Source organism: Silurus meridionalis, chromosome 26, assembly GCF_014805685.1.
Source record: "Silurus meridionalis isolate SWU-2019-XX chromosome 26, ASM1480568v1, whole genome shotgun sequence".
In the NCBI taxonomy this organism is placed as follows: domain Eukaryota; kingdom Metazoa; phylum Chordata; class Actinopteri; order Siluriformes; family Siluridae; genus Silurus; species Silurus meridionalis.
In genome coordinates this window covers 1,130,209-1,146,836 of record NC_060909.1, presented here as the reverse complement: position 1 = coordinate 1,146,836, position 16,628 = coordinate 1,130,209, and the positions used below count along the sequence as shown (strand labels likewise).

General features: G+C 40.5%; 1 protein-coding gene across 3 annotated transcripts; it reads left to right on the top strand.

Moving 5' to 3' along the window:
* Positions 1–1,467: 1,467 nt before the first annotated feature.
* Positions 1,468–16,233, top strand: LOC124379823 (atlastin-2-like). Of its 3 annotated transcripts, none has more exons than XM_046840402.1 (14): positions 1,468–1,547; positions 7,930–8,186; positions 8,969–9,103; positions 9,253–9,357; positions 9,683–9,733; positions 9,861–9,917; positions 10,002–10,094; positions 11,152–11,290; positions 11,525–11,652; positions 11,740–11,796; positions 11,899–11,970; positions 13,501–13,932; positions 15,130–15,144; positions 15,255–16,233. In XM_046840402.1, exons 1-14 carry the CDS (start codon positions 1,490–1,492, stop codon positions 15,363–15,365), a joined length of 1,710 nt encoding a protein of 569 aa, XP_046696358.1. In that variant the 5' UTR covers positions 1,468–1,489; the 3' UTR covers positions 15,366–16,233. The 3 variants fall into 3 exon arrangements, with proteins under 3 accessions (XP_046696358.1, XP_046696359.1, XP_046696360.1); XM_046840404.1 differs by having other exon boundaries at positions 1,509–1,612; XM_046840403.1 differs by lacking the exon at positions 15,130–15,144.
* The last annotated feature ends 395 nt before the right edge of the window (positions 16,234–16,628 follow it).

The following is a 16,628-nucleotide window of genomic DNA, read 5'->3' as shown; positions in this document are numbered from 1 at the left end:
GAATAATTTTAGCTCTGTTCAGTTTGCCTTTATACTCTTCTGATCTGATTAATTAACCTGAAGCCAGGACACCATGGTGCATAGATCATGTTGGAGATCTCATCTAAACTTTCCAAGATTTGATTTGGTTTGGGCATTATAAACTTATAAACTGTAATACATTGTCAGCTTTTATACATTTTGTAAGATATTTAGAACTTGTTTACATACACTTTTTATTAAACCAGTACTTGACTGCATACAGTCAAACCGATTATTGCTGACCAGCTGAAATGCAGCTGACCTCAACCCTGTACACGATCTCTCAGCTGGATCATCTAGACTTTTACCTGAACTGCTGCTATAATAATAATAATAATAATAATAACAATAATAATAATAATTATTATTATTATTATTATTATCCAGAGCTCATCCCAGAACTCATCACTATCACTGTTTTGTTTGATTACGATACACAGTGAGAGAGGAATTATTTTAATGTCCTGGTTGTGCTTAAGGTTTTTACCTAATGTCACTTACATCTGCCCCCCTGTTTGCTGTGCGATAGATAGATAGATAGATAGATAGATAGATAGATAGATAGATAGATAGATAGATAGATAGATAGATAGATAGATAGATAGATAGATAAAGAACTTAGAAAAGAGCAGACAGACAGACAGAAAGATAGACAGACAGACAGATAGACAGATAGACAGATAGATAGATAGATAGATAGATAGATAGATAGATAGGAGCAGACAGACAGACAGACAGACAGACAGACAGACAGACAGATAGATAGATAAAGAACTTAGAAAAGAGCAGACAGACAGACAGAAAGATAGACAGATATAGATAGATAGATAGATAGATAGATAGATAGATAGATAGATAGATAGATAGATAGATAGATGGTTCACTTTAAGTCATCATAGTTATAAATATTGTGTTTATTTATGTATGGTGTATGTGTAATATCATTTCTGGGACATACAACTGTGATAAATAGATACGTGTAAATATAACATCGGAGTGAAAGCTACCATGCAACAATTCAAAAAAGTTAAGAAATAAATAAAATAAGCGCGCGCGCGTGTGTGTGTACATGCTGACACTCGACACGCCATATTTGAATCACGTTCATGTACTCCGTCGCGATTTGATTGGCGCTCGCTATGGAAACGGATGATCTCACTGAGAACTAAAATGGGGGAGTGTAACCTCCTAAATTAAGAGATTTTAAAAGCCAGAAAGTCGAGCAGTTGGTCAAACGGTTTAAATACAAAGATGTTATGATACGACAGACATGTTTATATATTCATACGCCACTGTTAATAAACGACGTTGCTACGCTTATTCAGCAGGGTCGAGGGATAGCGGACACCCCCATCTCTTCACCCCGTGGACGCGGCAGGCACGTGTCCACCCCGAGCTCGAGCCGTGCTGACGTCATAGGAGCAGGATTATTATGAAGCGCGAGGGGAGAGGGAGGGGGGAGTTAAAGATGGCGGAGGTGGAGAGCAGTTTCAGGCTTCAGAATCATTCCGGACTCAATCACAAAGGTAACCGCTGCAGCGTGGAGGGGAACCGCGCACAGGAGTCGGGCTCCGCGGACAGAAAGCGAGCAGTGCGGATTATTTTATCATTTATTTTCTTTTGTTTTGTGAGCGGGCGTGAAAAAAAATTGTTCGTCATCGTGCCTGCCTGATGACACCTGCTAATGCTAATGCTAAGATGAAGCTAGCGTCAGGCTCATGCTAACGTTCCTGCATAGTTCAGGCCAGGGTTCCTCAGGGGTTCTTCTCCAGGGAACCGGCCAGTTCTCATTTCCTCTCTGCACGGTTCTTTATAGTGTAATGAACGATGTATGTTAGTTTGAGGAACCCGCTTCAGCTCCACATCATCGCGGGGTTGTGCGGTGAAATAGCGGGTTAGGATTCAGGATTATTTGATGTGCTGTGAGGGGCTTTGAGGGCCTCCAATGTTTTGATGGTGGTCTGATAGAGCTCTAAATGCCTCCAATGTTTTTGATGGAGGTCTAATGTTCTCTGATGGGACTCTGAGGGGATTTTGAGGGTTTGAGTTTTTTTGAGGGAACATCTGCTGAACTTCTTGTTGGTCAAATGTCTAAAGTTACTCCTTTGCTTTTGGGTTAGTGTGAATGAATCCCCCAGCAGTCCTGTTAACGCTCTACACTGAGGATTAGGAGGCGGCCTTGACTTTGAACATCTGGCCTTTTATACAGCTGTTTAATCTTCGGTAAACACGTCCATATTTTTCTTGTGATCAAATGTTTCAGGTGTGTAATGTTCATGTGAAGAGTCTGACAGGTGGAAGTGATGACCGCTGATCTATAGTGTGATGTTTCCTCTGGTTGCTGATGGACTGTAGTTGTGTAATGGTGTTTATTGGTTAATTGGTTTATTGCTCATTTGACAGGTTTACCTTCTGCACCTGCACCAGGTGTAGTGAACACTGCAGATCATTGTGCTTCAGGTGATGATTCAGTGGTGATGGTTGTGTTTGGTGAATTGTAACCCCCATGTTGTGTTTTTGTTGTTGTTGTATACATGAACATGAGGGTGTGTTTGTGTACATTTCCTGTGTTTTCTAGCAATTTCCGCGTTGACGCTTTTTTGTTTTTCGTGGTTTTAACTCGTTAATCCTGACTTCTCAAATTCTCTCTCTCGCTCTCTACGCAGCGCTCAGACTTTTTCTCACAATTCCGACTTTATTTCCTCAATTTCTCGTAAAACTTCCGACACTTCTGGTCCATGTTGTGAAGCTGTTGGTGTATGAACGAGGCTCCTCTGCTTCATCAGACTTGTTCCGTCTCCTCCAGAGCTGATTGTTAGACAGAGTTCTCTCCAGGGATCAGAGGATCAGTTTAATATCATACAATTCTACTGATTGGAGCTGATTTCATTTTCACGTGTAAAAACTTTCTGGCACTACAGAGGAGTGACGCTGCTGATTGGTGAAATAAAGTCGGAACTGCAAGGAAAATTGGGCAAACTTCATTTATTTTATATTTGTATTTATTTATGTGTTGGAAATGGGCTTCTGTAGTGTTTACCTGTCCAGAGCACTCCAGAGTTTAGCAGGTGGTGCGTCAGTAATCACGGTCCGTGGGGAAACACGGTGCTCTGTGTGTAGTTAAATGGACTAAATGGAGCATCGAGGAAATTTTCAGCCCCAGTGCTAATAAAGATATTAATCAAGTTATTAATATTAATGAGGACTGTTTTTGTGATAAAAAATTAAACGAACTGAAAACATTAAGGAAAATATAAAGACACCATGGCTGAGTAGAAGTCCTGAAAAACACCCAAGCCACAGTTTTCTTTTCCTCGTGGTTTTTAATGTGAGAACTTATTTTTCTTCTCCTTTTTCTTCAACCTGCTCACTTCCTCAGATCCGAGTCTGTTTTCTCTGCTTGTCTCTGTTAAAATCACCGTGGCCTTTAGACATGCTAATATGTGACCTACTTGGATCAGATCTGCTGAGCTGTAACTCTGGACTTTACCCTGCAAAACACCACACGAGTCTTTCCTCATCTTCCACATTTAGTCCCCATTTGCTTGTATAATAAGCTCCACTCTTCTGGAAAGATGTTCCACTAGATTTTGTGGAGATTTGTGCTCATTCAGGTACTGATGTAGTTGAGGCAAGGAGGCCTGGGGTGCAGCTCTATAGCAGAAGATCTTCCACTCCAACCTGACACAGGTTTGGAAACAGGAGAACCACACATGGCTGGAAATCTCTCTCTTGCACACACTGAGGGATTCGTCATCAGAATAAACGTTTCTCTAGAATCTCTGCTAAGTGCATTTCCCTGCACACTTTCTAATAGCGTTTATCGAGAATGGCTTTTTACTGGTTCCAGCTGTTTACACTGCATTTGTTTTCACATTACGCTAAAACTCTGGATGATCAGTATGATGTTCACTCAGGAATATTCGTCTCTGCGTGTTTCCTCCGTGACCAGATTCTATTATCACATCATGAACACCGCATGATATTGCATCAGGTGTCAAGATGAAGCGAGGACCAAAGCTGTGTGTGTGTGTGTGTGTGTGTGTGTGTGTGTGTGTGTGTGTGTGTGTGTGTGTGTTAGAGATTTCTATTCAAACAAAGAGCCACACCTTATTCAACCTGTTCATATCAATTGTTCTTCACTTTTAATTGGTTATTGGGTGTGTCTCTTAACATGACTGGAATGAAAACTTATATACACACACACACACACACACACACACACACACACACACACACGTGCACATCGGCCCTTTGAGGATAAGATCAGACACCCCTGACACAGAGGTAGAATCTGATCTGAAGTAATACATTCCTTAGAGATTTTCATGTTTGCACTCCATGGGAACTTTGTTCACATTGCATTTAGAAAAAATCGCATACAAAGTACGAGACACTGAATCAGCGATAACACTTCATTTTCCTGCCTGCATTTCTGAATAATCTTCTAAAACTTTTTCTGAATCTTTTAAATCTGTGTCTTTTGGATCTTTTGAATCGGTTTCTTGCACACACTGTCCATCTATAACTAAATGCTCTTGAGGCCTGTAGTCTACTTGGCGCTTTCCCTCAGAGCAGCAACTTAAACTTGATCATGTACACCTTTAACCAGGTATGCACATTAGACACATCTCAGATTTGTCCAGATATTTTTGAAAACCCCTAAAATGTTAAATGCGATACACAAAACCAGTCCAAGCAACCAGCTGCAAAACCGCCAGTTAATTCCAAGTATGATTTTCCAAATTAGCAACATTTCACCCACAGCTGCTCAAGCCCCTGCAGTGTTCTGCTCTTCAGCCTCTTTTCCTTTTTTTCCACCTTTTTGTCGTTTGGTTCGTCTCTGCTCCATCAGGAAACAGTGTAAATAAAACAAGAGGCTTCACACAGAAGGCAGGCAGAGCAGCACTACAGCAGCTTCTCCATACGGATCTATTCCTCGTTTCAGACTCATTTTAGCTACGATTCAATTCACTAATAATTCAGCATGTGGAGAGATTCGATGTCCAGCTCGTGACCGTGCTCTCGCTGTGCACCGCAGGGTGATGGTGCCATGCCTAAAATTATTTCAATGATTTATTAATTTTTCTCAACCAGCCTGAACATTTCAGCAGGGTTTTTTTTTCTGTTTTATGAACCTAAACAAGCATCGTGTGCTTTATGTATCTACACTCTATGCACAAGTATTGAGAGACCTGACTTTTCCAGCCATTTGTGCACCAAAGCTGGTATTTGGATGCGGTAGCATGAACCAGAAGACCCACAAAGCACCAGCTCCATGAAGATCTGCTTTATGTGGGTTTGAGTGGATGCTCTCCTGCTATAGAGCTCTGATCTCAACACCTTTTAATATGAATGTGAACACTGACTGCTCCCCAGGTATCATCACCTCACCTATGAGATGGTATCAAACAGTTTGGAGACGAGGAAGTACCTTTTTTTTAATTTTATTTATTTATTTTTTTTTAAATCGGAATGTTGGAACGTGTTCTGGAAGTCTGTGAAGTCCGCAGGAGCCCAAATGCAAAGCCTACTGGTGAGTAGGTTGGGTGCGGAAGTGAGATCATGTCGTTTCCAGTAAGGAACTCGCGTGTGAGCTGCTCGGTGACTGAGTGCACACGTGGTCAGAAATGCAGACGTGGTAACACATGTGGTCAGAAAAGCGCCAGTTGCACGGTTTCTGATCTACACAGGATGATGTTTTGCGGTACACTGACTTATGAAGGTTTGTGCTCCCTGTGAGTGTGCGTGCAGCGTCGTGCTGCCATCTAGTGGTGGGTTACAAAACTAAAAGTTTTGATACCCTATCAGTATCAGATACCATGATCCTGCAGGATAGACAACATTTAACTGTTTAAGTTCCCTGTTACTGTCCAACCTGCAATTCTGTAAATTCCCAGTTTATTCGCGTTATTCCTGTTAATTCCCATGGAAAGTTTCCAGTCTTGAAATTTGCAACCCCGCTTGTGTCACATCACCTTGCCATTGATTATTTTTCCCTCGACGTTCCGACATGCGTTTTTTTTATTTTTTTATTTCATAATGTCGTGATTAGCTCCAGCTGCAGCTCAGGGCCTTTAAACCCCGTGGTGATGTGCTCCAGTCGCTTGTTCACAGCCTCTGATGACCATATTAAAGATGATCATTCAATCCTATCAGTAATCTGTAATAACGAGAGGATCAGGTAAAAATGAGTCTTTGGGACGTCAGTGGATGTAATTCGAAGCGGTTTATCGTCCGTGTTGTTGCTCGTGTGGAGATTGTAAGAGAGATGGAAAGGGAGATGGAGGATGAGCGTGCATTGTGGGGTGGAATGCTTGCTTGGACAACACCCAGCAACGTACGTGTGTGTGTGTGTGTGTGTGAGAGCGCATGCGTTCATCATATTAGATCAATGTGAAGCTGTTAAGAGGCTCTGAATTGTGATGCGTCTTTATCTTGAATTATATTATACGTTTTTTATGTCAAAGTGAATTTTAACGACTGGATCAGGTGTAAAATGTCTAAATTTATAGACCTTTTTGTACAAAAAGATTCGAGAGTCTGCTCTATAAACAGGATCGTGTTCTCGGCTGCCATGGCAATTAGAAATCTTTAAATTGGAACATTGTTGGTCAGGGCTGAAACGATGTCTGAACACTAGAAGCTTCAGTATTTCTTGGTCATTAGGTGAAAAATATCTGCTGTTAACAATGAACATCGTCCTAAAGTTGCTTTACAGAATGAAATAGATTGTGAATATTAATTTTAGCATCATAAATGAGTCCCTGTTAGTTTGCTCCTAATGAGAGCCACTAGTGACAGTGATGAGATGATCCGAAGAAGAATCCCATCGTCTTCTGTGTGACTCCGAATGTCCGTTCATTATAGTTCCATCACTGATTAACTGATGGAGACTTGAGTGTAAAACCTTCCATGATGATCGCAGCCTCAAGCTGTTGTAGCAAACTGTTTATATTGATTTCACTCCAAAGCCGTTTAAATCTCCATAGTAACATCATGGCTCTTTAAGCTGGTGATGTGGAACCTTCTTCAGCAGAAGTGAGGATCCAAATATAGGGCATAGGATAAATCAGGCAGGTCCAGAAAGAAGAAAAAGGAGAAGGGGGACAGGGGATTATACACGTGCATACGGAAATATATATTAGTGGTGCAGCTTTTTCTCTTTCTGTAGAGTTTTACACGTGGAACGTTAACGTTTCCTCCCGAACGTTTTAAATGGCAGAACACGAGTTTTAGTTCCCGCCTTTATTTCATTTTATTTATTTATTGTAATTAAATGTAATAGATTAAATTTGTGCCTATTTAATTAATATAAAGTGTATTAATTTGATGAATTCATTCCTTTTTTATATATATATATATATATATATATATATATATATATATATATATATATATATATATATCTATACAATATATATATAATCTATACCTTGCATGTATTTTATTTTAAAAAAGAAAGAAAATAACTAAACTGTGTACTGTTACACCTCTAATATAAAGATCTATAATGTCCTGTACTTTATATAAAAGCACAGTGTATTTCTCGAACAGGAGGCAGTTTATTTCCCAGACAATAATAAATAATGTAGAACTGAGTGCAATAGGCTTTTTATTCTACAGTGTAAATGTAGTGGTTCAGCACATTGATTTGATTTATTTGTTTATTTATTTGTTTATATTCCCTGTAGGAAGATATTTAAATTACAAATGAAAGGGAAATGTAGCCATCGGTGGTGTGTGTGTGTGTGTGTGTGTGTGTGTGTGTGTGTGTGTGTGTGTGTGTGTGTGTGTGTGTGTGTGTGTGTGTGTGTGTGTGTGTGTGTGTGTGTGGAGGATGTTCTCTAACAGGGTGGGTGGGTGTGTGTGTGTGTGTGTGTGTGTGTGTGTGTGTTGGCTGTTTAGAAAAAGACTCTTGTCGTAAGATGAGTGGAGACGAGGCGGAGGAGCTGCTGGAGGAAGAGGAGGTGATCGGGCCCGTGCAGATCGTGGTGGCAGATGAAGACGAGCACCAGTTCTCCCTGGACGAGCAGGCGCTGGAGCGTATCCTGCTGCAGGAGCACATCCGCGATCTCAACGTGGTGGTGGTGTCGGTCGCCGGCGCCTTCCGCAAGGGCAAGTCCTTCCTGCTGGATTTCATGCTTCGATACATGTACCAGCAGGTGAGCTGAGCGCTATGCACTAAAGGGGCTTTTCCATTAGTCCAGGAAGTTCTTAGATGTACAGTCTCGGCCTTCTTAAACATTTTATCGATACCAAAGTTATCGATACTCGTCGCTAACCAATTAATCAACCGATATTTTTTTTTTAAATAGATACTGGATTAAAAAACATGTAAAATATAATATATGTATGTAAAATAGTACTGAACTTATACAAAAACAGTACTGCACCATGAAAATGTGCTAAGGAAATGAAATATGTAGTAACTAATAAATATAATAAATATAATTTACATAAAAGTCTCGCATGTAAAAAAAAAAAAACGAACATCACGTGATGGCAGTGATTCGCCCCTAGAGGTCACTCTCGTAATGATGGCGCACCGGAAGCCGGAAAAACTATTGGTTCATTTTTTTTATTTATTGTTTTTTTTATAAATAGGTCAAACATTGTGGTGGTAGTTTAAAGGTCTGAGGCCAAAAGTTTGTGGACGCCTGACCATAAGATTGGTATGTGCTTTTGTTTGTTTTTTGTTGTTTTTTGTTTTTGTTTTTTTTGGGCTCCATGTTTAAATAAAGGGAAAAGACGATCTATACAATTATGCACCTCCAACAGTTGGAGCCACATATGTCTGGAAAAGTAAGATGCACCAGTACTTTTGTTTGTAAAGTGTATTTATTTAAATCCCTCTGATCATGATGATGCACACCTCGAGATGTCACTAACGGCACACGTCGCTTTTTGCCAAAGTGTTACTGTATTTTCTCTTCTGATCCCGCAGAAATCATCCACATGGCTCGGAGGAAACGATGAGCCCTTGACTGGCTTTACCTGGCGCGGAGGCTGTGAGAGGGAGACCACAGGAATCCTGGCCTGGAGCGAAGTATTTGTGGTTGAGAAACCGGACGGGACCAAGGTAGGTCTCAGCACGTTCCTCTAAACACCGTACAGTTCACACAAAGCACCTTTATTCACGTGTGTGTGTGTGTGTGTGTGTGTGTGTGTGTGTGTGTGTGTGTGTGTGTGTGTGTGTGTGTGTGTGTGTGTGTGTGTGTGTGTGTGTAGGTGGCAGTGCTTCTCATAGACACACAGGGAGCCTTCGACAGTCAGTCCACCATTAAAGACTGTGCCACGCTCTTCGCCCTCAGCACCATGACCAGCTCTGTTCAGGTCTTTCCTTCTTTTTTTCCTCGTCACTCTTTTATATCCCGTCCTCTTCTGGACTCTAGTATGCATTTTTTTTTTGTTGTTGTTTTTTTTCCACGTGTTAATATTTGCTTAACCTGTTAACACACACTTGTTTGCACTTTTGCCTAATGGAAAACGATCCAAATATAAACATGCATCGTCTTTTATTCCGTTAAAGTCGTGTGTAGTAACCAGTCATGTCACATGGTTCCACTCGATCCTCAACAAATATTTATCTTTCAGTCGTATTGTAACTGTATGAACAGGATACAAGACTTTAATGTTGTTCTTGTGGTTCCATCTGTAGGTTTACAATTTATCTCAGAATGTACAAGAGGATGATCTTCAGCATCTCCAAGTAAGTTCTGCTTTTCATATGATAAAGGATGTGAATGTTATGGAGAGGAGTGGGAACGCTTCTTCTGTGTGATATACAAGAGTGCATCGTTCTGTGTTTCCTTCACCCCTGCTTTTCCTTCGTGTAGCTTTTTACGGAGTACGGAAGACTTGCAATGGAGGAGATCTACTTAAAACCGTTTCAGGTGTGTTTTACTGCACACACGTCTAATCTTGTGTCATAAATCAAGGCTTTATTTAACAAATGTGTTTTGTTTTGTGGCTCGTAGTCACTAATGTTCCTCATAAGAGACTGGAGTTATCCATACGAACACACTTATGGCCTGGAAGGGGGGAAAGCATTTCTAGAGAAAAGACTGCAAGTAAGTGGAGCTTTTGTGCCCTAGTTCTTTCATTCAATAGCAACTGAAACTGGTGTCTGAAATCTTAGAAGCATGAGAGAGGGAGAGATTGAGAGAGGGAGAGAGGGAGGGAGGGATTAATGTAAGATTGTGATAATGCTCTATATTTACCTTTTGAGTGTTAAAAAATATAATGTAATTATTTCCTGAATGCAAATGATTTGTTTTTTCATTTGTTGTAAGAGATTTTGGTGAATATGCATAATGTGAAATTTGCGTTTTCTGAGCTGATTTTATTTATTTATTACATTTTTTTAAATATGCTTTCAGGCCGTGTCGGACAGTAATGAAGTAAATGTAATGTGTTGCTGTAATTAAGTGGATTTTTCACGTGTCTGTATTTTACTGAAGTTTTTCCATTTGAGAGATTTTTACTGAAACTTCACTACATTTCAAAGTCAAATATTTTACTTTAATGAAATCAGTCGTTTCTTTTTATTAATGAGGATAAAAACGTAACTGGTGAAACACGCAGCGAGTCACCAATCAGCATCGAGCGCACGCTCTGTTTTACACGTGTTCTGATCGGCGCTCGGTGCATCTACTGATCATCAACATACAGTTCAGCATCAGTTCAACATCAAGCAGAACATTTAGAGAGGAATAAATGATGAAGAAACTCCAGACTCGAACTCACCACAACACACGTGACCTCATCTGTGTGATTTTTCTGATGTATTTGAAAAGAAGGTTTTGGGTTCATGATCATTATAATAATTAATCAGTGTTTGAGTCATTAATATCATTCTATTAATAGATCAGTGTGCTGAGAGTCACATTCGAGTCTTTACACATAAACTGAGTTTATTAAGTGGCAAAATGATAATAGGAACATTTATAGTCATAATAAATCATAGTCTTTTGAATGCTTAAGGAAATGCTTTTGAATGCTTTAGGACATTTGAAGGCAAAAACTTTTGTCCTTTTACTCAAGTGAAAGTTTAAAAGGACGCTTTTACTGGACTCCTATTCTAACTCAACTACAAGCTTTGTGTACTTCATCCAACACTGCTTTTAGGTGAAGCAAAACCAACACGAAGAGCTACAGAACGTCCGGAAGCACATCCACTCCTGTTTCTCTAACATCAGCTGCTTCTTACTTCCTCATCCTGGTCTCAAAGTGGCCACAAACCCTCATTTCGATGGCCGATTGAGAGGTAGGAGTCATGTGCCCTCTAGTGGCTGAATAGTGGAATTGCTTCTTGAAAATAAAGGGGATAATATGGGATATTTATCATTTTTTTTTTCCCCTTTCTGCTTTTTAAAATGAACTTATATCTGTATTTTAGTATTTTTTTTTATTGTATAATCAATGCACATTTAGGATGGAATAAAGTTTGTAAACGGTTGTAATCTGTCATCTCGTCCTTTTATCTTTTCCCCGCACACAGATATCGATCCTGATTTTAAAAAGGAGCTGTTCAATCTCATCCCACTGCTGTTAGCTCCAGAGAACCTGGTGGAGAAGGAAATTAGTGGTTCCAAAGTGACGTGTAGAGATCTTGTGCAGTATTTCAAAGTAAGAGATTTTTTTTTTTATTGTTAAAAAAATAAACAAATCTAAGTTGCAGTCCTTGTTTTAACTCTGTCTCTTCTCTGGCTCCAGGCTTATATGAAAATATATCAAGGAGAAGAACTACCACATCCAAAGTCCATGCTGCAGGTAGAGTTATGTTATATTACAGTACAGTGAGCCTGCTGTCTGATCCATTCATTACAATAGAATTAATTTGGACTTTAATTGTATGATTTGTGTTTTATTTAGGCAACAGCTGAAGCTAACAATCTTGCAGCAGTTGCAGGAGCAAAGGACACTTACATCAAGAGCATGGAGCAGGTAAACCATCAGCCTTTACTGCAGATCAGCAGGCGAATTCTTCTTCTGAAGTCTAGACATTTCTGTTTAACGTTGACTATGAGCTCTAACTCGTCTCACACGTTCGATGGAAAAGCAGAACAAATAATTCAATTAAGGCGATTTTAATATTGTATTTATTTAAGGTATTTACAATGTCTGCGAAAAGTCTGGAGTTTTTTTGTGGTTTCAGAGACACGTGCATGTTCCTATGCAACAAACTCTGTAAAAGACAAAAACATAAGTTTTATGGAGTCCAAATGAGACATGTGTCTCCACCAGAAGAACATGTGTAAGCTAGAGAGAAGGAGAGAAGATGTGATCAGACTCCCTCACCCCCACACTCACACATGGAGGTGGAAGATTAATGGTTTGGGGTTGTTTTTTGGAGCAGGGAAAGTTCCAGATATTGAATGGAATCCTGAACCAACATGGCTCCCATTCCAGACTTCATCACCATGCAGTTCCGTCTGGACTGCGGCTCATCGGAAGCGACTTCACCGTACAACAAGACGATGAGGCGAAGCGACGAACACGTCCAAACTCTTATTTAGAAAGAGTTATTTATAGAGCAGACAGTCGTCTGGAGTGTTTATCTGTCATGGAATCGACCTGCCCAGTCACAGCACCTCATTCCTACTGAACTGCTCTGAGATGAACAAGAAAATCTCCTACTAGCTGTGTTTAAAACTATTTTCAGTCCCCCTATAGCGTGAAATATCTTCAGCAGTGTCCGATTGTAAGGCAGGTTTAAAATTTTGTCAGGTTCTTAGTTTGTCTCTCTAACTGGAACACGTTCGGTGCTTGGTTTTTGACCTTTCTGTCTTTGGCACTACACTTAGGTTTATTGTCCTGTTGGAAAGTAGATCTCAAGCTTCTTGCAGACAAGAGCAGGATCTCTTGTAGGATTGGCCTGTTTTTTTCCATCCAACTTGCTTTTATCAGTGACCAGTCCATCAGTACTGGTATCCTCATAACATGAAGATACCCCCACCACCTACTGCTTTACTGTGGGAATTGTGTTCTATTCCCCAAAACATGCTTTGGGCAGAGAACATTTCCCCAGTTGTCGACTATAAAAGATTTTACTTCACCTAATACCTGTATTTTATTTATTTATTTATTTATTTTATTTTATTCACTGTGTTGTGTAGGGTTGCAAATTCCAGGAATTTTCAAGACCGAAAACTTTCCATGGGAATATTGTTGTTTTACTTGGAATCAAATCAAAGTCACAAATATCATAAAAAAAAATCTGTATTAGTTCACATAAATATCAGCTTCTGACCAGACCCAAGGTTCACATTTGTTTGTTTATGATCCAGTTTATATACATTTCCACAGTTTTCTAATTAATTCCCATAAATTCCCGTTTCCGACTTGGAATATTTCCACAATTCCCCAGATGAAGTTCCCATGGAAATCTTCCACCCTTTATGTATACAACATTGTAGAACTGCAGTGAAATGTGTGTTGCTCAGCTCGTCTATTTGGACCTGCTGTGTGCTGCAGGTGTGTGGAGGAGACAAGCCCTACATCGCCCCGGCCGATTTGGAGCGCAGCCACGAGGAGCTGAAGCAGAGCTCCATACGGCAGTTCCGCACCATCAAGAAGATGGGAGGCGAGGAGTTCTGCCGGCATTACCAGGAGCAGCTTGAGGCCGAGCTGGACGAGGCTTATAGCAACTTCGTCAAGCACAACGACGGAAAGAACATTTTCTATGCAGCACGCACGCCGGCCACGCTCTTCACCCTCATGTTCGCCATGTACGTGGTGTCGCTAGTGACGGGCTTCGTGGGCATAAACTCTGTGGCAACGCTTTGCAATCTGATTATGGGCGTGGCTCTGGTGGCTCTGTGCACCTGGGCATATGTCAAATACTCAGGGGAGTTCCGTGAGGTGGGCAGCGTCATTGACCAGGTGGCAGAAACTCTCTGGGAGCAGGTGGGTAATTCTAACTCTCTGTTCCAGCTCATCATCTTCTCTGTTCTTCTTTCTGCTTTCCCTGACCAGTTTTTGGGTCTAAAATCTAAACCTGCATTCACATTATATTCCACATTGTAGAAGTGCTGATTCAGCCCGATTCTCATCCTCCTCCTTTTTTTTATGATCTTTTGAGGAGCATTCTCTTTACTACAGCACATGGGTTCTGAAGTTCTGTTTATCTTTTGATACAGTAGAAAATACATTTTGATCCTTCGAATCTAATTAAACACACTAATGGACAAACCTACATTTATATGGACAAAAGTTTGTGGACACCTGACCATAAGATTCTACTTTTTGAACATCTCATTCCATATTTAGTCTCCTTTTGCTGACATAAAATCCTCCACTCTTCTGGGAAGGTGTTCTACCAGATTTGGTGGTGATTTTTGGCACATTTGTTGCACTTAACAGATTTGGATCATCATGCAAATTTTAATATTACACAGTTAACCTGAAGAAACATCTGAGCTTTTTAGCAAATATTCTGTAGACTGATGAGACAAAAAGGGGTAACTTTTTGGAAGGTTACATCCGGTTTAAAACTAACTTCATGTTTCATAAACAAGCACATGACTAACAGAGGCTGAAGGTTTGTAGACACCAGACCATAAGATTGGTGTGCTCTTCTTTTTGGACATCCCACATTTAGTCTCTTTATAATATCCTCCACTCTTTTGGGAAGATGTTCTTGTTGAGATCTGTGCTAAGGTGTTAGTGAAGTCAGGTGCTGATGTAGGTGAGAAGCTGAGGAGACCTTGGGGTGCGGTCAGCGTTCACATTCATTATTTAATATGTTTGGAGCTCTGTGGTGGGAGATCTTCCACTATAATCCATGTAAAGCAGATCTTCATGGAGCTGGTACAGCTTGTGCACAGGGATATCGTCATGCTGGAACACGTTTGGGTCTCTTAGTTTAAGTGAAGGGAAATATAGGGTCATATACAAATGTGTGCCTTCAACAGTTTGGGAAAGAACCACAAGTGGCTGGGAAAGTCAGGTGTCCCAATACTTTTGTCTATAAAGCGTAACATCAGATAGAGATGATGATGTTTTACACTTTTCTGGTCAGAGGGATTTGTAAGCTTCTCATGCTGATCTTTGATGCACTGATATTTTTTCTAACTCTTCCCTTTTCTTCACTCTGCTGAACAGAGGACTCCGAGGAAGGTGAGAAGTTTGCTGTCGCTGCTCTCCTCTTGCGCTTGACCTTTTTGTTTTTACTCTCCACTCTTGTCACCTCCTCACCCACACTGACCAACTCGATCTCCTCCTTTCAGGTGTTTTGCAAGCTTTTCGAAGTTGCCAGGAACAAAGTGACGCGGAACACGCCGGTAGCCGCTCAGCGAAACAGACTGCCGTCGAACAACAACGTGAAGAAGAAAAACTAGCCCCCGCCCCCTCCCCCCACCCACTCTTTCATAAACTCCTCCTTTTTAGGACCTGCTCAGCCCTGACGCGCTCGGGCGTGAGAACAAACCGCTATGTGTATGCGGGTCTGTAGAATGCAGGATGGCACTTTGATCGTCTAGACGTCCTTCATTTCATCATGCAGACATGAGGACTGAACTGTGTTTTTTTTTTTTTTTTTTTTTTTCTTTTCTTAATCTCTTTTCTCTCTTAATGCATTATCAATGTTCTATTTGACGGTCATGTTTGTGTACGTGCTGTCATTCCTTTCACGTTTTTCTTTCCATTCTTTATCATTCCTGTGTATTTTTCTTTTCTTTTCCTTTGTGTTTTTTTTTTTTTTTTTTATTTATTTTTTTGCTTTGTTTCTCTCTGCTCAGGTGTTGCAGCGTTTCTGGTGATCTGCTTTAATTCAGGCTGAACTCTATCCAAGCGAGCGTAGTTACCCTTCAAACCGACGCTGCACCAATCACGGAGCCAAAGTTTACACCATCCTTAGTGCGCGCACACACACACACACACACACACACACACACACACACACACACACACACTTTTAGCACTTCAGACGTTAGCATTCCAGTGGAAGACTTTCGCCTTGTGGCTCAGGAAAGGTTCTCTCGTTAACCATGCTAACGAGGTGGTTATATAAACGTTCCATCCTGGCAACAATGGCACACGTTATATACTGTAATTAACTGAAAAACACGTCACTTAAAGGTGACGCTCATAATGTGATAAAGGAACTTGAAGGATCCTAAAGGAACCAGGCGCTGTCGAAAGATTTTAATCGCACATATCGTTTTTTTGTGGCTCATGTTGTTTAAATAAACACGACACTGCATTTTATTCACGTCTCATGTTTCTCAGTATTAGAAAGATTGTGAGATCGTTAAAAGGATGAACCCATGACTGTACACACTCGCTTCTTTAGGCCCATGTGCTGTCTCCCTGCTGTATTATACAACAACCATGCTTTGATAATTCCATCCACAGAGTGACTGCTGACACGTACGTTATCCTGTACAGTCCTGATTTTTTAAAAACTCGTCACGAATAGGGCATGTGTATGGAAAATAAATGTATAATGAACATTTTCTATACTTTTTTTTTTTTGTTTTTGTAGCTGGAACAGCGGCGGTTTCATGGCAGGCCGATGCACAGTTAATTTAAAGGAATGCTTTCGTGATCTGTGTAAATGTCAGAAGGATGCGTTTATAATTTACTTTTATTTATATATATAT